This window comes from Platalea leucorodia (assembly GCF_965183815.1).
Source record: "Platalea leucorodia genome assembly, chromosome: 5".
NCBI classification, from domain to species: Eukaryota; Metazoa; Chordata; class Aves; order Pelecaniformes; family Threskiornithidae; genus Platalea; species Platalea leucorodia.
In genome coordinates, this window is record NC_138827.1 from 86,062,635 (window position 1) to 86,084,269 (window position 21,635).

The 21,635-nt window shown below is 37.2% G+C and overlaps 1 protein-coding gene across 5 annotated transcripts in view; it reads left to right on the plus strand.

The window, feature by feature from the left end:
* Positions 1 to 21,499, plus strand: part of MAP3K2 (mitogen-activated protein kinase kinase kinase 2) — a 56,892-nt gene extending 35,393 nt beyond the window's left edge. For 3 of the 5 annotated variants that reach the window (XM_082313845.1, XM_082313844.1, XM_082313843.1), the window contains 8 exons: positions 1,457 to 1,524; positions 4,499 to 4,594; positions 7,316 to 7,522; positions 8,267 to 8,415; positions 9,948 to 10,079; positions 11,405 to 11,534; positions 12,620 to 12,797; positions 14,622 to 21,499. In XM_082313845.1, the coding sequence (XP_082169971.1) occupies positions 1,457 to 1,524; positions 4,499 to 4,594; positions 7,316 to 7,522; positions 8,267 to 8,415; positions 9,948 to 10,079; positions 11,405 to 11,534; positions 12,620 to 12,797; positions 14,622 to 14,847 (1,186 nt within the window). In that variant the 3' untranslated portion in view covers positions 14,848 to 21,499. Of the gene's footprint in view, positions 1 to 1,456; positions 1,525 to 4,498; positions 4,595 to 7,315; positions 7,523 to 8,266; positions 8,416 to 9,947; positions 10,080 to 11,404; positions 11,535 to 12,619; positions 12,798 to 14,197; positions 14,563 to 14,621 lie in introns of those variants that run through there. The other 2 variants (XM_082313846.1, XM_082313847.1) reach the window with 2 other exon arrangements.
* The last annotated feature ends 136 nt before the right edge of the window (positions 21,500 to 21,635 follow it).

Genomic DNA, 21,635 nt, shown 5'->3' on the forward strand with positions numbered 1-21,635 from the left:
CAATTACTGTGCGTTCCTCTCCCCTTGTTCCCATTGCAGACTTTCCACTTATTTTTCCTTGTGTAAACCTGTCAGCAAGAGGCAGCGTGTACTGTGGTGGGTCTGGAGATCTATTTTGATTGATCTGTTAGGAGATTCATGTGTTTTGAGAGGGTCACTGTCCACAGTTTCTCAGCCTCAGAACATACTCCTGTTTGGCTTATGGTTGATCAGGCAAATAACCTCAGGTCTTGTGTTGCTCAGATTGGCTACTCGTTTGTTTGGAACTGCTATACAAATAATACTCTACCTAAATGTTTTATTTAATTGGTAGAAGGGTAAAAAGTTGGAAATGATTTCCTGTGGCGATTAATCAGAGCTATAGTATTGCATAGTACCATTTCATATGTGATTTGAGGAGACAAATAAATTTGGTCTAACAAATAAATTGAGTTAAATAATAAGTCTCCATTTCACAAGCAAGAAAACAGTAGACATGAAAAGTATTTTGTGGTTGGAGTGTGATAGGTTGTACACATAGTGTTTAATGTAGCTACATAGGATAGAAATTCTACCAAATATCACATTTTTAGTTTTTTGTGGGGTAGGGGTAAGTGGAAGAAAGGGAAACGAAGCAATCTTAATTCAACTCGTGTTTCTTCTTTAGAACTTCTTTTGGTTGTTTTTTATTTACTTCATTTGTCACCTCTACTTAGTTTGTTTTCCTTTTTTTTTTTTTTTTTTTATTCAAGTATTTCCTACAAAGACGTAGGTTTTGTCTCCATTTAGCTTCTGTTACCCATTAGAGAAATTCTTACCAGAAAAAGGAGGACATTGTTTTGGTATGTTTATGGAAATATACTGTAATCGGTTGCTCTGACTGGCAATCCCATCCATTCCTTTTGGTGGCTGGGAGTTACATACCAACTGTAGGTAAGAAACAATGTGATCATATAAGAACCAAAACATTCTTCATCATTCTATAACTCAATAAAATTACTATCTTAATCCTATGACTTTCATGGAGAGAAGAGGAAATATTTTGAGACGTTAAAAGGTTCTGTCTTTCTTTGGTTAAATTTCCTCAAGAGTTTTTGTAGGCTGTATAAGAGATTTTGCCAGTCTATAAACCTTTGTGTTTAGCTATAAAGGTGTTAAACATAACAGTGCGCCTTTGTGGCTTTAATTGTGATAATTCATGTTTTTACTAATATCATTGCTCATTAACAGAGTCTGTTGCTTTCTTACTACATTAAGCTCAATAAGCAAGCTTTTCCATTGTTGCTGATCTTGAATTGTTATTGATACTTACTAGATTTTATTTTCAAAATTGGGTTTCACATTTGTAAACTGGTGCAGCAACTTGTATAGCAGTAACTTTTCATCAGTCATAAAGAATTGTGAGACAGTAAGATTAAATGTTTAAGTACTAGATTAACAGCAGTTTTTAGATGCTGTATGTTTTTTATACTTCCAGAGACAACTATCCTAAGTCTCGGATGCCAAGAGCACAGAGCTATCCAGATAATCATCAGGAATTCTCAGGTAGGCAAAAGTCACTGGACATACTAGCTTTCCAGAACTCTTCCTCTTGAAAATAATAGGGCTTAGAAGGGAAGAAGGAGTTACGCAAACTTAACATGGTAGGAGAAAACAAACCCCAAAATCCAATCCAAATGCACACAGTAAAAAGATACAATGAAATATAAGATCTTCCAAATGTTTTCTTCTTTATTATTGTGTAACACCAGTGTTAGTGTGCACAGTATAACTTATCTTCTCTGAAAAGAACAAATGATGCAGTGGATAGGGGCATGCAACAGTTTGTTAAAATGGACTGTAACAGCCATCTCTAAGTTGGTGCATAACCTTGGTTAATTTATTTAATTTTGGAGTGTTGTGATTTAACCCCAGTAGGCAGCTAAGCACCACACAGCTGCTCACCCACTCCCCCCCGCGGTGGGGTGGGGAAGGGAATCCGAAGGGTAAAAGTGAGAAAACTCATGAGTTGACATAAAGACAGTTTAATAGGTAAAGCAAAAGCCGTGCATGCAAGCAAAGCAAAATAAGGAATTCATTCACTGATTCCCATCAGCAGGCAGATGTTTAGCCATTTCCAGGAAAGCAGGACTTCATCACACCTAATGGTTACCTGGGAAGACAAACGCCATCACTCTGAATGTGGCCCCCCGCTTCCTTCTTCCCCCAGCTTTACGTTGCTGAGCATGAGGTCATATGGTATGGGATATCCCTTTGGTCAGTTGGGGTCAGCTGTCCCAGCTGTGTCCCCTCCCAGCTTCTTGTGCACCCCAGCCTACTCACTGGTGAGGCAGTGTGAGAAACAAAAGAAGCCTTGATGCTGTGTAAACACTGTTCAGCAACAACTAAAACATCCCTATGTTATCAACACCCTTTTGGTCACAAATCCAAAACATAGCCCCATACCAGCTACTATGAAGAAAATTTAACTCTACCCCAGCCAAACCCAGTACATGGAGCCTTCATTTTCTCCTATATGAAATAAGGATCACTTTGAAGTGCTCATGACTCCTGTAATTGAAAGCACTGCAAAGTGGAAGGATGAAGGAGAACTGTGTGCTGTGCCTATAAATTAATCATCACCACTACTGTTGCTTTCATACAATACTGTGGCTTCAATCCAAGTTGCTGTGCATGGTTCAGGATACGAAGTGCAGTGGGTATCCTTGAAAGTGCTTTGAAGTGTCTCTCATGGACATGCCTCGCTACAGACTTTTGCTGTTGAACAATAATTACCTTCCAGTGAACCTGGGATGTTTTGTGTTTTTTGGTCTATTATATACTTTAAAGCTTCTTTTTATTTTGTTTATGAAGCTTTATCTAGATAACTGTGATGGTGTGCTTTTTCTTTTAAGGACTCTAGAGCGCTTAACAGATTGCACCACTTTTAAATGAAAATAAAACTAAAACTATATATCAGAAGCATTTGGGTGGCAAAGATAAATACCAAAAAAGTTGGAAATGTCAGAAATTAGTTTGCCTTTGGTAATCTTAATCTAGTTTACCCGTGTTTTTTTATTACAGTTACTTTTCTAATAAGATGATCTTGCAATATTTTTTTCTGGTTTTTTTTGGGGTTTTTTGGTTTTTTTTCTTCTCCCTGTGGGGTGTTCTGGTATTTTAACAATGGGATAGACAGCAATCATCAATTGAAACAGAATAGTATACAGAGTCAGAAAAAATGTCCCCCTGGCCTAGTCTTTTCTCCTGCCACAACCAGTACCAGGCTTCTGTAGAGGAGTGTGTTAATATTCCTTCCTCAGAATATATCCCTAGTGATGTATGGCTTCAGGGTTCTGCAAATGCAAGATGCTCTTCTGTGACTGGACGGATTTTCTTTTTCCTTCCACAAATTTTTCCAGTCCCTATTTCAACTTGTATAAACTTTCTCAGTATCAACAGTATGTTGTGACAAGAAGTTGTGCAACTTATTGTGTTTTATGAAGAAGTATGCCCTTTGTGATTTTTTTTTTTTAATAGACCTCTTTATCTCCCTTTGAGCTATTGCTTTTCTAGTCTATAGAGGCCTACATTCCTTATGGAGAAGCAATTTTGTATCTTTGATCATCTCTGTACTTCTAAATCTTTTCCAGTTTTACTAAAACCTTTGAAATGGAGTAGACCAAAACTTCAGTATATCTTAATGATTTATAGCATTTAATTTGCTTCTTAGCCAATACAGAGAGTTCAGCTGCTGCTTTATTGGAACTCTGTATCACAATCCTTTACACTAGCCTACATTGAATTCCACCTGCCATTTTAACATCCATTTACGTAGACTTTTAAGGGCTTTCTGTAATTCTTTTGTTGGCTTTATTTCTCCAAATGATTTTGTCACCTCCCTATTCACCGTTCCATCCAGAGAATTCATGCATAATTAAGCTGCATGAGTTGTAGCCAAGATCCCTGTGGAACTGTTGACCATTTGCTCCCATCTTACGTACTTATCATCTAACCACTTATTTATGCATGAGGGACTTTTCCCTTTACCTTATGAATACTTTTCTCCTTTAATAATTTTTAAAAGAGGACTTATTGAATGTGTTGTAGTAATTCAAGCTGTGTTGACTCATTCACCAGTTTTTCATATTTATGCATTTTTAAATGTTATTCTTTGTAATAGTTTCTGCCAATTTTCCTGGTGAACTGTAATTTCCCAGAATTCCTCTAGAAACTATTTTTAAAACTGGAGCAGTTAGGCATGCTGCAGTCCTCTGATGTTCTTTTAAGCAAGCGGTTACAAACCACTTGAGCTATTGAATTCTTGATCCTTCGGAACTTTTGGCTGAATGTCCTCTTAGGTCGTGCGATTTGTTAGATTTGTGGCTTTTGTTCTATAATCTTTTCTTGCTCTGATGCTTCAACTTGGAGCATATCCTCTAATACGTTCCCCCATGTTTAAGTTTATAATACCAAACTGATTAATTTAACATGCTTTTGCCATGTTTTAAATTTTGAAATGTATCTTTTTATTTTCTAGTAGAGTATGATATCCCAATATTTGAGAAATTTGGAAAGGGGGGGACTTATCCCCGAAGATACCATATTTCATATCATCAACAAGACTACAATGATGGTAAGTGTGAATACTGTGAGTTCTACTTTATTAATCTGCTTTTTCTCTTCTTAAAAAGTGAAGAAGAAAATTTGGATTGTAAAATCTTAATGAATGAAAATATTGAAGAAATTCTTTCCCCAAACTCACTTGCTAAACTTCTAATGATTGATAGAGCTGCTGAGCAGCCTTACCTCTGGTAAAGTTATGGATTACGGAATTTGTGACTCATATGCACAGCTATGAAAATGTTCTCTATCTGTGGGCATGCAGGAGTCATCCAGTGTAAGCTTTTGACCTTTGTGACCCTTTTCTATCCAAAGTAGGTATGTCAGTTAGTTTGTCATTTCTTGTTTTTCTTAAAAAACAAAACAAACCAAAACAAAAAAAAAAAAACAAACCAAACCAAAAAAACCCCCAAATATAGTGGAGTTCCTATTAATGCATTCTCAGATGAAGAGTAAATAAAATTGAAGAACTAACAATTAGCTAATGAAATAAATTGTTGGAATGCAAGGCAGCACCTGCTGATGTGGCCACAAAACTGATTTGGACAGTAATAACATTGATGTAAATTTAACACATGTTAAATTTCCAAAGGAAGGAAAGAGGAGCAGCTGAAGGATTGTCTGGCTTGAGGGTGTGTCAAGCACTAGTTGCAAAGTGTTAAGAAGAAACTTCTCCAAAGACCAGATGGTTTCATTTGCAGTATGGAATGAGCACAGGAATAAATGGAATTCTGTTACAGAAATCACAGAAATACCAAATTGAAGGACTGCAAGGCAGCTTCGGTCCAGTCCCTTGCTCTAAGGCAAGATTAAAGAGGCAAAGTTCTGTCACGTTGACTTTTAAGTAAACTCTAAAGTGACTTTAAGGGAAGAGATACTCATTTTCTTCACGTAACTAACTTCGAAGATAGCTTATCTTATAACTTACCTTTCTTTGTCTTCTAAATAATTTTTCCTGCAAATGAAACTAGTAACTAGTTACTCCATTTTAACACAGTGAAAAATTGGTCACTGTCTGTATGTAACACTATGTCATACACACATCTGTTTTCTCTCCTTATTTTTCTTTGAAGCCTTAAGCCTTACCTCAGATGTTTTTTCAAGCCTCATATTTTTCTTTCTGGTCTCTTCTCCATTCTTGTAGTGGCCAAACTCGACAGAGTACTCTAGCTGAGGCTTTTCTCATGGCCACTTTATGTATAACATAGAATATAACCATAAGTCGGTATGTAACGGTCATTTTAATACATTCCAGAATGACACTACTTTTTTTCTTAGTCACCATACTGGCTGCTGTTCAGTCTGTGGTCTATAATAGTTCCTATATCCATTTCTACGTGACTTTTAGCCAACCAATTACTTTACGCTTTGTGGTTTCTGCATTTGATTTCTCTTTAATTGTGTAAGTTGTACTTCCTTACTGAATTTCATCTTGTTGATTTCTGAATCATCTCCAACTTATTAATATCATTGTGAATTTTGATTTTTATCTTTAAATGGACTTCCAGCCACACTTAAATTGATGTCATCTGCAATATTTCAGTGTGTTATGTTCCATCATATATACATCATCAGTTAAAATAGTGTATGGAAGTGGACTGAAGGTAAACTCCTGTGGGCGTCCACTTAATTTATCCTCCCCTTGGATGAGAAATCACCGATAACTGCTCTGACTCTGTCTTGGGCATACTCTGCATAATAAATTGGTCTATGCAACACTTCACTAGTTAGCTTATGAGAACATCCCGATGAAATTGGGAAATTGGATTAGCTGTATGTGCCAAACCAATTATGGCTGGTTTATCACCTTATCTTCTCAGTGGTTTATTCTTCTTGATAATTTGTTTGTCTTCTTGATAATTTGCTTCTTGATAATTTGTTTGCATATCTTTCTTGGAATTTAAGTTGGCCAGACTAGTATATAAATCTGAGTCCACTTTTTCAAAGATATTTTATCTGCCTTTTTCAGTCCCTGGGAGCTTCTTCGCCAGTGTAATACCTAATGAATCGGAGACTCCTTCAGCTATTTCTATGAGTTCTGTAGGATGAAACTTGATCAAGCTATGCTGACCTAAAAGTGTTCATGTTATCTAAATATGTTAATATGAATTGTGTTAGTCATCTGGTTGTAATTAACCTTTTTGAAGATTAATGCCCCCCCTTTTTTTTATTCTAATGCTGTAGCCATCTCTGAATTATGCATTGTTTGTGATCATTTCTTTATTGTTTTTAGTGGTCTTCCTGTTGATTCCATGTGTAGGTCTTTCTCTGCATTCAATTCTTATTAGTTTATAGGATGGAAGATGCCAACCTGGGCACCACTAGAATGTAAACATCTCTCTCACCCTCCTATTTATCAGAAAATTGGTATTTACACCTTAATAGAGCAATAAAAGTAGAGGCAGGGCATTTTCCTTTCTCCTCTTGCAGCCCTCCAGGTTTCTGAAGCATGTCAATTACATTTCAGGACAGTTCCAGAATTTGGTCCTAATTTCAGTCACTTAAATGTAAACCAGTTTTTGATTCAGTCTAATCCTTACATACATCTGTGATGAATGGTTGTTTTCTTCTAGGTGGAAAGTTAAACCAGTAAATTTCATGATCATTACATAATATCATACGCTGTGGAAGATTTCAACTACACGATGTGGAATTTGTAAATTATTTGCATACACACAGTGCACAGCAGTATTTTTTGTAGTGTAACATTAGGATTCTTTATATATCATTGAAGGTCGTAAAACTTTTCCAAGAGCCAGAAGGACTCAGGGGAACAGCTTCCGATCACCAGTTAGTTTCAGTCCCACTGATCACTCGCTGAGCACCAGTAGTGGAAGCAGCGTCTTTACGCCAGAATATGAAGATAACCGAATGAGGAGGAGGGGAAGTGACATAGACAATCCTACCTTGTCAGTCATGGACATCAGCCCACCCAGTCGCTGTAAGTTAAGGCATTTTGTGAACTCCACTGTAAAACTCTTACCTTTCAAGTATATCATGTCAAAACTAAGTGTGTCATCAGAATACATGCAATTGAATAATATGTTTTTATCTCTCTAATAGGAAGACATCAAGACTGTATGCTCATCGGTTTTTTCATTGCTTACTGTACCAACCTTCATGTAGATTTTCACATGGAATTTGCATCTGTGATAAAAAAAGCACTGTAAAAATATTTTTGATGATTTAATAGACTCTTGAGGACTGAAGAAGGGTTATGTAGGTTGCAGTTACTATTTATTTTTGCAGATGTTGGTCAAGTTTTCTGATAAATTGTAGACCCCAAGTGGTACTGTTTTATATCTGTGGTGGCATTTCAGGAGCCAAATATACTTTGTGATGTCAGTAGCTGGTACGTGTTAATCATACATTGATTTCTTAAAAAAATGTTACTAAGTTTGTTTTAACATGCTTTTTCTGTTTTTCAGATTAGCTCTTGCTAGTTGTTTTAAGTATGTCTATCTCTACCACAAATTATTTTGTGAATAAGTTTAAGTAGCTCATGTTTTCCATCTTACAGGAAGTTTTACTGATCTTTGTAACTTACATGGGGAGGTTTAGGACACACAGTCTCTGTTGTAGAAAAACATAGTCTTTTAAAAAATTATTTTCTGTGTATTCCAGTTTTTCTCGATCAGCTGAATAACAAGCTCATTTGAAAACCAAAACATACTTATATTTTCAGCACCACGAGCTCCAACTAACTGGAGACTTGGTAAACTGCTGGGTCAAGGTGCATTTGGCAGAGTATATCTGTGTTATGATGCTGATACCGGAAGAGAACTGGCTGTTAAACAAGTTCAGTTTGATCCTGATAGTCCAGAAACCAGCAAGGTAAGTGATACCAAAGAGAGAGTTTGCAAAGGGCTTCCGCTGCAGTGGTGTGTTCTAGACTACACTGACGTTCTTTTCCTTGAACAGGATGATGTTTTAAAACGTGTTGTGCTTTCATGTCCTTGTTAGGAATTCTGTTTTGTTAGTACCTCAGAGAATTAGTTTGGTTACCTGATTATAATGTTACATCCCATTTTTTAATTTTCAGACATATCCTTACGCAGTGAACGTACATAACTTAATTTGGGGATGTCTTAGTCTCTAAAATTAAACAATCCATTATGAAGAGTGCTCTGAAATAGATAATTATTTATACTTCTAGGAATTAGAACAAGTTCCATTTATAAACAGAAAAATCTGTACTAATTTAAGTGTTCCTGGAAATAAATTCTTGAGGACATTTTGTTTATCTATGAAGACAGTTTGAGATACTTATCTTTTTTTATCTTTTGGGGAGATTTTTTTTTTTTTTTAAACTTTGGGCATCAGGGCTAGCTACTGCTATTCGTTGTATTTCTCTCTGAAGAGCAAAAGTTTCATTGTTAATTTATTCTCTTTCTAAAATCAAACTTCTCCTTCTTTAAATACTGGACGCTTGAGGAGAGAAGCTATTTAAAAGTAGCACCGATCTTCTTTTTCTTTTTTCCCAAACCGTACTTGCTGCTTTTTACAGGATGGAGAAAGAATTATTACTTTTCCTGCATTAGGACTGCATTCTGCACTGTGGGGAGCAAGGCCGGGGGAGCAATGGGTGTAAGCACGATTGCAGAATTGAGTGGCTACCAGTTGTAGTTGCTGCTACTAGTTGATTTAGGATCAAGGAAAAAAGCCAAGAATCATTTGTGCTGTAGATTTCTAGTGTAGTTGTTGTTGCTACTTCTTCAAAATGTAACAGAACAACTGGTTATGCTATGGAAATGTTAAATATAAAATACTGTAGTCTCTCCTGTAGCAACAGTTTTGTGACCTCACTTGCATTTTGTAATGTGTACCTCTCAGTGTCAAAAAATCTGTTTACCTTCTAACCTCAGAAGTGTGAGGGTATCAGTAATAGTCTGTGACAGACAAAGTAAGTTTTGATGAAAGACTTCTAGGTGAAATTTGGAATCCAGTCAAGTTTGAATTTGTGGGTTAGTATTTTTTCCAGCATCTTGCTGTACAGTCCCTTCCAAAATGTCTTACTTCCTGTTTGCAAAATTTTCAGTATTTCAGATAGCTCTAGAGAAAGCACCATATGTATTAATGTTTTCCTTTGTTGTACTTCATTATTTCAATATTAAGTGGTCCTCAAAGGCATTTTAAAAGTATATTTTTAAAAATATTTCTAAAGCCATAGTTTTTTTTACTTCCCTCAATCTAATGGTGAAATTTTCTTGTTATAAAATGTATAAATTTACATAAGCTACAAGAGTATTTTGTTACTTAGTTTGCATAACCCTTCAATAGGTACATACTGTCCTGCTTTAAAAAAATCCAAATCCAAAACATTACTACATCAAGCATCGTATATCTTGTCTGTTTTTTCCTTTTAGGAAGTAAATGCACTTGAATGTGAGATTCAGTTGCTGAAAAATCTGCTGCATGAAAGAATTGTTCAGTATTATGGCTTCCTGAGAGATCCACCAGAAAGAACACTCTCTATATTCATGGAATATATGCCTGGGGTAAGCAAGAGAGCCAGTCCAACCGTTGTTTCTACGCAATATGATGAGCACCTAAATAGACAGCTTTTGCAGAAGTGCACACAGATATTAAAGAAATGTCCAAGTTAAAAACAGTAGCCAAAGGTGGCTACTGACAAGTGCTTACAGGAGCCTATCTTCTCCATTGCTTGTTTGGGGTTTCAGAATTACAGTGGTTTGTACAAAAGTTGTTTGGATTTGATTTTGGCATAAGTGCCTGGCAGCGTCTTTGAAAAGACAATATTATCATTAGTAAACTCTTGAATCTTCCTGAATTTTAATGTTTCTTTTTGCTGTATTTCAGCTTGTGCTGTTGTGTAGGCACCATCTCAACTGCTTAATTATTTTGGGACAACAAAAAGTAGCTGAGTGTGGGAATAAGTGCATACAGAAAATAATCTTGGTGCTTGTTTTTGGTGTGGCACTTAGGTACATGCTGAACTGTTGTTCTACTGTTTTGTTAAGAAATACTGTCAGAAAACTGTAGATTTTCAGTTTCTCACCAAGTGGGGTCAGCAGAGCTAAATAAAATGTGCTCATATGAAAACACAGGCTCTGTATTTCTGAATAGTTACAGCATTCTGTGAGACTCCAGAGAAGAAAAGTGGTGGTGGGGGGTTGTGGTGGTGGTGTGTTGGTTGGTTTGGTTGGTTGGTTGTTTTTTTATATGTGAGTTCTGGGCTTTGTTTTGGGGGGCTTGTTGAATGTTTCCGAGATTCGGAGGACAGTGTCACAGAAATAATCTTAGCAGTTTGTAACTCTGTGTGACAAAGCCAGGTTATACAGAAATAGTTATGAAACGATGAATTTTTGATTTAATGTCATTTTAAGCCAAGACTTCCTTATCTCTTAATTTTTACATAAAGCACTATCCTCCAGCATGGGGTGTGTTTTTCTTGACAACCTTTGTTTTTTCCTGAGTATAAACTAACCAGGGTAAACAGCATGTGTTTTGTCCAACTTGAGTGTCACCATTTAACCATCAAAAAAGTTGAGAGTGGCGTTGGAAAATACTGCTGTTCTCTTTTTCTGTACATCACACTGGAACTATTCAGCTGCTTGACAGTTTTAAAGTTAATAGCTTAACATTTCAGTATATGACTTCTCTGTCCAGCCACATTTTTGTCAAAGTTTGTATTTTTCTCAGTGGAGGTAAAACTATATCCGTGCTTTTAAGTCTATCTAGAGAAGTATTACAACTTCAAATGTCTACATTTCAGGCATAAATTTCATTGAAGTTTAACTGTAGTATTAGCCCACTTGTGATTCTAGAAATGTTAGTGGTTTATACTTCTTGTTTGCCATAGGGTTCCATCAAAGACCAACTGAAATCATATGGAGCACTCACAGAGAATGTGACTCGTAAATATACGCGGCAGATTTTGGAAGGAGTTCACTATTTGCACAGTAATATGATTGTCCATCGAGATATTAAAGGTAATGACAGTTGTGTGCACAGTTCAGTGCTCTTTACTACAAATTTTTTTCTAGTCTTGTGGGAAGCACTAAAACGTAATTAAGTTTGAAATGCCAAAATACTGACTTAAAATCAATGAGACTGCTTTCCATCATTTATTGCTGTCACCGTTGTAACCTGAGGGGGGGAAAGAACAAGCATCTTTGTGATGTTCTAGCAGACTTATGAAAATGTTTCCATAGTCTCTGTCTGCAAAACAATCATGATAAATTTCTTTCTGAATTTATTTTAGTATTAATAGTTTTGAATACATCAAAGGGTGATGTCATTGCAAATAGATAGAATGTGCAGAGGAAAGCATCATGACTCGAAAGTTTATTTTTAGAGTTTTGTTTCTACCAATTACATAGAAATTACCCAGCATTTCACTGGTACAAGAAATGACTGGCAGAGGTGACTTGCCTGATCCAATGACTCGGATTTCTTCGGTTTTACTGCCGGGAAACCTGAGGAAACAGACATATTTACTTTTTGCAGATAGATAGAACTGACTTGCAACTGCTGCATAAGCAAGTTACGAATATGTAGGAAGATGGTGGTGTGCAAAATAGCTGTGTTGAACACAATGCTATAAAACTTTTACAATTTTCCTGTTGCTTTGTATCAATAGAGTTTTGTTCCAAAAAAGGTTGAGATATAATCAATTTGGGCATACTTCCGCAGATGAGTGTTTTGAACAAATCAGTAACACAGTTTGAGATTTTGCTTTAATATAGTATGAAGACATTTTCAGTTGTGTGGAAACCTCTTTCCTGTTTCTTTTTATTTCCCTTGTATGGCACATTCCTTATTTTGTCAGGAAGGCTTCACAAAGTGACTGGGCCTTCCCGGAAAAGGCTTAGGATGCAAACCAATGTGTACAATTCATTATTTCCTGAACCTCAGAATAAAGCACTAGGAATGAGCAGAGAAAGTAATTTCTCCAGCTTGAAATGCTAGGCTGATCTTGCATTCTCTCACTGAATCCAAACTTTTGTTGCCATTTTCAACGCCAAAATGTTAGCAGGCTGTTCATGAGCGTAACGCTGTGTTCCCTTCCTTCCAGGAGCAAATATTCTGCGAGATTCAGCAGGCAACGTGAAGCTCGGTGACTTTGGTGCCAGCAAACGACTGCAGACGATATGTCTCTCTGGTACAGGAATGAAGTCTGTCACAGGAACTCCGTACTGGATGAGTCCAGAAGTTATTAGCGGAGAAGGGTACGGCAGAAAAGCAGATATCTGGTATGTTAAAAAAAACCTTCTCTACTGAAAGGTGTCATATCAGAATGGGCTCTTTTCCAACAGAGTGTAAATGCCCATTATCTGAAGTTCACATGTTTCATTCTGGGGCTTAAGCCAAAGAAGGGGGCAAGTGTGTGAGCACTGACAGTCGTATTTGGAGAGTGTAACACTGAAATTCGGGAATTTTTTATTTGGCAATTCCTCAGCCCATTGATTCAGGTATCATAAGAGAATCCTTTGAACAGACCTTTCATGAAGTTAAGATTACCAGACTGTTTATAAATCCTGGAGAGGTACTGGGTGAAAGCAACATGTGAAACTTTGAAGCATCAGTTAAGTCAATGTCCTGTAATGAATCTTTATCACCGAAATACCTTTGATGCAAGGCAGAAAATGAAATGATGGTCCTTTAAAAGATGAACACATAAGAATGAATTAGCCAGATTTAAATGGGAGGTATCAAAAAAATCATTTGATTTAAGTTGTTATTAAATATTTAAGAATTAAGAGGGGAAAGGTGAATTTTAAAAATGAATGTTTGTGATACATTGTGTAATATGACATAGTCTAACATAGTTCCAGCCCAAGGGATAGATGATTTCAGCGATTAGACTCCTTGCGCTGCAGGTGATCTGCAAACACACCGAATAACAGGTAGGCAGCACTAGATATGCAGGAGTAGTAACACTGTGTGTGTTTAAAAAGGGATCACATTATATCCGGCCAATGGCAATACTTTTAATGTCAGGGAAATTAATTTAGGCTACTTCAGATCACTTAGTAATTATTCTGCTATACTTGAATAGTAGAACAGACTTATAGATTTCAGGCAGTTGACTTGTTCAGTTTTGAAGTATTTGTGCCAAGGCCAATGCATGTTTTTGATGGAAAAAACCCTGATTAAAACCAAGAAAAAATACTGAATTTTGACTTCTGTCAGTCAGGAAATCATTATTGTGTAAAGAAATGTACCTTTGTCTAACCATAAAACTTCTTGCAAGCATCTTGAAAACCATAAAACTTCCTGAAAATTGGGAAATGATTCCAGCCTCTCCATTTTGCAGCATCATTTGCTTGTTATCGGAAGAGGCTGATCTTGCAGGAATTAGGGAATGAAGTTTTTCTGGCCATATGCATGCCCTTCTGCCTTCCTCAATCCTTTAAACATAAGCTTTGTATACAAAGATTGTTTAGGATCTTAAAATTTTGTTTGGCAAGCTAAGTATATTTTTAGTATCCTTAACTAGAAGAGGAAGATACCACTGAAGTATGGCTTTAAACTTTTCAACCGCCATGTTATGTTTGCACGTTATTCATTGGTGATAAGTTGTGCATTTCTGATGAGCTAGTGATACACGCAGTATACTGAAAGCATTCCCGTTGCTTTGCATTCCCCTTAGGCCTTAATGAGCGAGAAGGCTTTCCAGCGTGTTCCAATCCTGCGGGTGTCCGAAGAGCTGGGGTACAAGGGTTGCGCAGCGCTTGTGGCCTGCGTCGGCCTGCTGAGCACTGAATAGCGGCAGTGCCGTAACGCAGTTGGGATTGCCTAGATCAATATCTAATTATCTCGTCACTGAGGCAGTAGCTTTTGGCGAAGTGAAGTAATAAAATGGAGATGGAGGTAGTGATTTGTGTAACTTTGAGATAAAGTGTATAGCTGTACATGCAGTTTTTTTAAACACCTGTTTTCCGCTGAAGTTGCTCTGTAGAGTTAAGTGGACGCTACTTATCTGTGGTATTTTAGTCACTCTCTGCTATTTCTTGTTTTCCTAGGAAGGCATGACTCTGTAGTAACCTGCTGTTTCACTTCTGCCTCTGTTTCAGGAGCGTAGGTTGTACAGTGGTAGAAATGCTCACGGAGAAGCCCCCGTGGGCAGAGTTCGAAGCAATGGCTGCCATCTTTAAAATTGCCACTCAGCCAACCAACCCCCAGCTACCACCTCATGTCTCCGACCATGCTCGGGATTTCTTGAAACGGATTTTTATCGAGGCCAAGCTGCGACCATTTGCAGATGAACTGCTAAGACACACGTTTGCACACTATCACTAACAGCCTGCCTCAACTCAGCTTGCATCTACTGCATTTATTTTCTATTTGACTGCACTTTTATTTTTATTTTTTACAAGAAAAGGAGAAAAAAGACAAGAGAGAGAATATTCTCTTGAATCTTTGTTTCACTTAGATTGTAAACAATCTAAATTTTGTATCTAAAATGAGAATCTTCTCTCCCTGGCTCCTACCAGGACTAGAACTTTTTGTTTCTATAATGTACTGATGTGGTTCATGTAGATAAAGCACTTTAGTACATATTTGTTCCTTATTTAAGGGGAAAAAAAAAAAGAAAAAGACAAATGCTTGGACAGTCAGGAACTGTGTGACTTTTTCTGACACCGCTGACTGACTCAGGGTGCAGGGAAAAACAGACATGCAGCTAAAGACAAGAAGGTTACTTCTCTGTGATTCTTCTTTATATTGTAGGTACTTGCAGCAGAGAGTTCTAAGTTCTTGTTATATTTTAGCATTTTAATCAGTTTCTGGATTTTACAGTTTAAGCTGGAACACGCAGTTCTAAGAGTTAATGATAAAGCTGGAAGAACTTGGAACTCTTTGTACAGCAGCATGTCTAACCGGTACTTCTACGTGACCAAAAGAAAATAACAGAAAAGAACTCAACACTGATGTACTAGTTAGAGCTTTTGGTGTAGAACTATTGTATTACCTTTATAGGAAAATTATTGCAGGTAAACAGATTATGGACTCAGACTCCTAGGAGCTACTATACTGCAAGGGGAAAATTTCCATAATAGACAAGGGTCAGCTGTTGGATGTAAATAGTTAGGAGAATGCCTCCTGTTGTATCTGCCAAAGAGAACCTCTGCTGCATAAGCTTGGAGGGAGACGGTTATCTTAGATAAGAAAAAATAGTGATGTTGAGAGTCAGTTCTCCTCCACAATCCCACGAATGGCTGGAGGGGAAGGGGAGTGACTAACCCTGTGCAGTATATGAGTTACTTGATTCAGAATGAGCTATAAGAAATGTTTTCAAAGCTGTCGAGAGGCGCTAGGCTGGAATGTATGTCAACATCAAGTGCCTGAATAATATAAAATTCTTCCCATTATGCACTAAAAAAATCATTTTGGTAACACAGTTCAGTCATCTAGGATGTGTTGAAAATTCCTGAAATAAAGTTAAGCATCTTTTAACGCCAGGAATAAGTCACTGAGAAATATAAGACTCCAGTTATATTTTTAAAAAGGTAGCGATGATGAATCCACACGAACAAGGAGGCACAGCACAAAAGATTGTATGAAGAATAGGCCAAAAGCGCAGAGAGAGCCAGCAATTAAATAACGTGAGCGTGATTACTCCAGCCTGATGATCCAGATGATTGGTGTTTGTCAGATTTCCAACTGTCATAAAACATACGTTAATCACTTTTTCCGTTTCTGAAAGAGTATAATAAAAGAACAAAAGTAAAACTCTGAAAAACTGCTTCTCAATCGAGAAGTCCAGGTACTGATCAGGTGTAATGAATAACTGACTTTTCACAACAGGAAAGTCAAACTCTCATATTTTTGTAGAAGAACACGACATAAAAAATTTAAAAGGGCATTTGGAAATAAACTATTGGACTACAGAACTGAAATAACGTATACTGTTTTGGATGATTCATTGCTTGCTTTTGTTGCTTTGTAAAGGCAGAGCGGGCTGGTGCTGTGAGCCTTGTCCACTCTGACGAGGCTCTACCTGTTTTGCATCTTTAAAGGACTATCAGAATTACGAAGTGCATGGAGATAGAACAGTAAGTTTACCCATTCCTGTGGTAGTTCATTCATGAGATTTCTGAATTTATTCTGCTAACTTCCAAATTTTGTACCAGAGCATAGGCAGGAGTATGGATCTATCCTAATCACTTTACCTGTAGTGGAGTAAGGATGACGTTTTTGAGGCCATCTCTCCTGAGACTGAGAGGGGTGCCTCCTTCGGTTTATGTGAGTATTTTACCCAGCTTATGATTTTCTCGGTCAGGGTACACAACTGTCCAAGGTTTTCTGAGCACAGGAAGAACTAGTCAGACCAGGTAAAGTTTAGAAGGCTGAAAGGAAAGTCAGCTTCTGCTGACTTTTTTTTTTTTTGTGCTTCTCTGTCACTAGATAAAAGCTATGAAAGCAGCCTTTAAGAAGAATTGGTAGGTACTCTGCTGTAAAGGACCTTTGCTTTATAAGCAAAATTTAGTGACAGCAGGGAGGCGAAGTATAATGTAGAGCCTAATAGTTTATGTAGGTAATTTAAAGATCATATAACTGAAATGATTGATTTCAAACAGATTAAGAAGGTACCAAAACCAAGGTGAAAATGTACATAAAAATCAGTAGTGGACAGTGATATCTGAAAAGGTAAGGAAATTTTATATTACCAAAAAAGGACGTTAAAGGGAAAATGTAACCAGGTTTATCTGTAGCGTTCATAACATTTAAATATACTATTCTAAAAAGAAACTGCACTCTCTGAAGCTTGAAAATTTTCAGAATCTAGTTTTCTTATAACGTGTCCTTTTTGTGAGACAGTGCTGGCTCATGTATATTGCAATATCACTTCCTCATTGTGAGTTTTAGTTACTGAATCATTGAGTTTGCTGCTTTTGTGCCTTTTCTAAAAAATGGCATTCAGTCATGACAACGGTAAGCGTTTTGGAGCCAGGAAAAAAAGAATTTGCAGAATGCATTGTCCTTAATTTCTTTGACATATCAGAAAGCTGCAAATGTAAAGACAGGGCTTCGTAGATGAAGATGACATTTGCCAGTTCCAGCGATTCTAGTAAAATTTTATTCATTTAATCAAGATTACACTTGAGCTGGGTTTTTTCACCCTGTGGAGAATTTTTCTACTGACTTAAGCAAATTAGAGTAAATTAGATGGTTATTAACTTAAATGTTTTGAGCTAGAAATAATTATGAAGCTAGATCATAACCTTTTTACCAAAAGGTTAGCTAATATTTATCCCCTACTGGAGTAATTTAGTAAAACAAGCTGCAGTAAATAACACAGTACCTCTGTATACAATGTCTGTAAAACACTTGCGTTGACTCCCGGCGTGATAATGAACAAACCCTAGTTCTCGAATTTGAGAAGGCGCGTGGAATTGCATGCTTAAAACTCTGTTGGAGGAGGCTTGCAGAGCCAAGACCCCTGCTCACGACTTCTAATATCTTACTAACAAAGATACCAGCATTTTAGAATCATTTGTTGAATCCAATTACTAGAAAATGCCGATGAAAACAATGCTGTTGCAGGGTTGTTTTGCTTTTCTGTAAATGCCACGATGAAGCTACACTCTCAAAAAATAAGGATCAAGGTTCACAGTGAGTATCTGCTAATGAATTTTGTTATTCTGTTTGTTGCACATATTAAGTAACAAAAGTCAAGCTGCTTCTGTAGTACGGCTTTAATGGTGTAACTAACAGTCCTGTTAGAGTGCGACTGAAAGTTTCAGTCGTGTTAGAGCAAGTTGTTTATTTTTAATTTGGGTGGTAGAAGATACCCATGCAAGGACTTAAAAAGCTGTGGATCTAATAACTGCAAAGTTAAATCTACATAGACTTTTTTTCTTGACAGTTTAAATATAGTCTTAAAATTTTAACTTGATTTGCAATTTAATTTGTAGCTAAACAGTCCTTTCACTATAACAAAATGAAAAGTTATTTGGGTTTTTTTAGCTAGTGCCTTTTTATCTGTATGCCTTAATTTTGTTCATATTTGAACACCATATTGAAATACATCATACAATTGCACGTCACCAAAACGGTCTTAGAGTGTGGGTTTGTTCAAAGTGCCCAAACCAGAATTCGCCTAACTGCACTGAAAAGGGCTCTTTAGTTATAACCTGCTGCAGACATTTAAATTGGGAATTTTAAAACCCAGGGTTTGGAGCGCTTCCTGAAGGCGTCCTGTGCTAATACAGTTTTGTATTTGCATTTTGGAGATTGTACACTGATGCGCATACCAGAAAAAGGACTTTCCTGCACTCACAGAAATACTGTTAGAGTTGAGATTTAGCTTCCTAGCTCTGGGTACTAGACTCTGAGTTTACTGTAGAGACCGCAGCAGAGTTCTTAATGGACTTGAAATTACAGTCGGTACATTTGTAAACGTGGTACTGTATTAAAAGCTGTTTACTTTCAATACACAGGAATATGATGAGTCGGAGCAAATCAACAGATTTCTCAGTGAAGCTAGCATCGTGCCCATGAAATTCTTTCCTGTGTCTTTTGGATAATCCTAATCCTGCCGTTGTCTTGACTGAAAGCCTTGTAGCACCTGTAGGTACAGCGCAGTACAGCAAGCCATTCTTTCGGACAACATAGAGCAATGTCTAACTGCAGCTTCAGAGACTTGAGCAAATTGGTCAGATCTTCAGTTATTTATAACCAATTTCTTACTTTCTTAATCTTGAAAGTCTTTGTCACGCATTTAGAAAAGCCTAATGTGTGTGCTTGAATGTAAGTCCCTATGGTGTTTCTGGAAAAGCAGAAGTATTACCGCCAGTATCATTTCTTCTTGCTGGTAACTTGCTGTCTTGTGTTAATGACAAGTCTGCAGTGTAAAATCACATACAATTACCAAAGCTTTTCTATCCCCATATACATATAGCCAAAAGCGATGTTTCATGGATTAGTACTGTTACTTCTAGATACGTATATATCCATCAGTAAGCTATTGCTAACTGAGTAAAGCAGGTACTAGTAAAAAGTGGTAGGCACTGCCCATATTTAAGAGATTTGGATGTTTATAGTTGCTGTTTTGATGTGCAAAATTCATGCCAGCATTAAAATGAAGAGTTTGCTTTTTAAAACTCTTTATAACTTAATCTTATTGTTGTCATTCTAAAATTAATGCCGAAGCTTGGTGACTAAACCCGGTGACTTTAATAGCCAGGTTTGAGCTTTGGGACATTTAAGGAACGCCATGAAGATAAGTAGATTTGTGACCGGAACTGCTCTGTGCGCCATAGTAAGAACATTTCAAAGCTGCTGGGAAGCGGTCCCGCTTGACGTGACGGCCAAAGGTCCCCCAGCGTTACCGGGGTGCCGGTGCTGCCTTCGGGAGGAGCCACAAACACACACCAAAGCGGGCAGGCAGCACTGCGACGGCCCGGGGTGTCTGAATCAAAATCCTCGATCAGAAGCAAAGGAGCTCCTTTCTCTTTTTATTTCCCCCCACTCGGCCTGCACGGTTTATTTTTCTCTGTGGTTGGCAAAACTTAAATACTGCGTAGGTGGCTGCCACGGATGGCTCCTGAATAAGGTGCGAGTTAACGTACAGCTTTACACCAGGGCCCCGTCGCTTGACCCAGGACGCTGCAGCTCCTGGGTTTCTCTAGGAATATGTACACGTGCGTATTTGAGGGGTAGACGGGATGGAGGAAATGAAATTTCTCATGTTTCAAAGCACGGATGCTAGCAGTCACGCTTTGGCTAGGTCTTAGTTTTCATAAACTTACTTTAAAGGGAGAGGAACTGGATTAAAACACATAAAAATTCTATCTCATGGTTCAGGCCTTACGTTGAGTCCACCGATGCGGATGGGAGGTCAGGGTCTTCTGTCGAGAGATGAGGAAAAGGATACTCTAACCCCAGAGTGGATATTCGTGGGAAATATGTCAGAGGTTTTTCACGTCTTTCACCCCAAGACCAGACGATCCTTTTCCCCAGAGGTGTTGTAACGTGGATGTAAAAACAAGGATTGCCTTTTCTTTTCTGAGCAGGCGTTAGGTTGTCGGTTCCCTAGTGTTTGTTTCTCATTGATCCCAGTATAAAAGGTGGTGTCATCCTCAAATTGGAGCGGTTTAGTAAAGCATAGTGTCTGTCATCTCAGACCTCGCAGGAGTCGTGTAACGGAGTATCACTGTAAATACGTGGAGGAGACTTAGATGAATTGGAGCATAGGCTTTTAGTTTTCATGAAGCTATGAATGAAAATTTGTAAATTTACTCTTGATCTAATGTACATTTTTATGTAGCCATTAAATTCTCTATTTAATCTATCAGTTTCTCACTGTAAATGTTTTTACTCTCAGTTGAATGCTGGGCACAGTTTGTAATGTATGTACACAAAGGTGTTTTTTTCTATCAACGTTGACTTTTTTGCACATTTTTGGAAATATTTAATTTGTACACTGATTTAATACTCTGACCAATTGTTGATGGGTGTATGAGAATCACGTGTGTGTGCAATGTACTACTGTCTGGATGTATGGTTTTTTTATTACTTTTGAGATGTTGCTACCAGTAACTGCACTGCTGTTGCTGCTTTACATGGAATATCTTCTGTATAAAAAAAAGATAAAAACAATTAAAAAATTAGCCTATGGTTATCTTGGTTGAGGAACTCAGGAGTTGAGCATTGCTTACCAGTTCCGTTGTCTGACGGCCTTCCCAACTTCCAAACCAACAAACAAACCGACCCCCCTGTAATTCTGTATATGCTTTGAACGTGTGTGTATATATCTCCCAGTAATCTTATTCCACAATTTCATTTCTACATTTTTATGAACTTGTTTTTTAAGGGTACTGTTTAGTTAGAATAATTAAATATATAAAAGCTTTGAGAGATGATTTACTAGATAAATATATTTTCAGCTGGCTGATGTTCAGAATATTTTCTTAATTTTTGTTTTTAACCATTCAAAATGTATTTGTATTTCCAAAATCAGACACGAATTGTACTTAGAAATATATTAAAACACTCTGTAGGGACAACAGTGTGATTTCTCTTTTAAGAATTTTGTATTTTTTTATTATTTTTGGTACCTGAATTTCCAATTGGCTTTTTTTTTT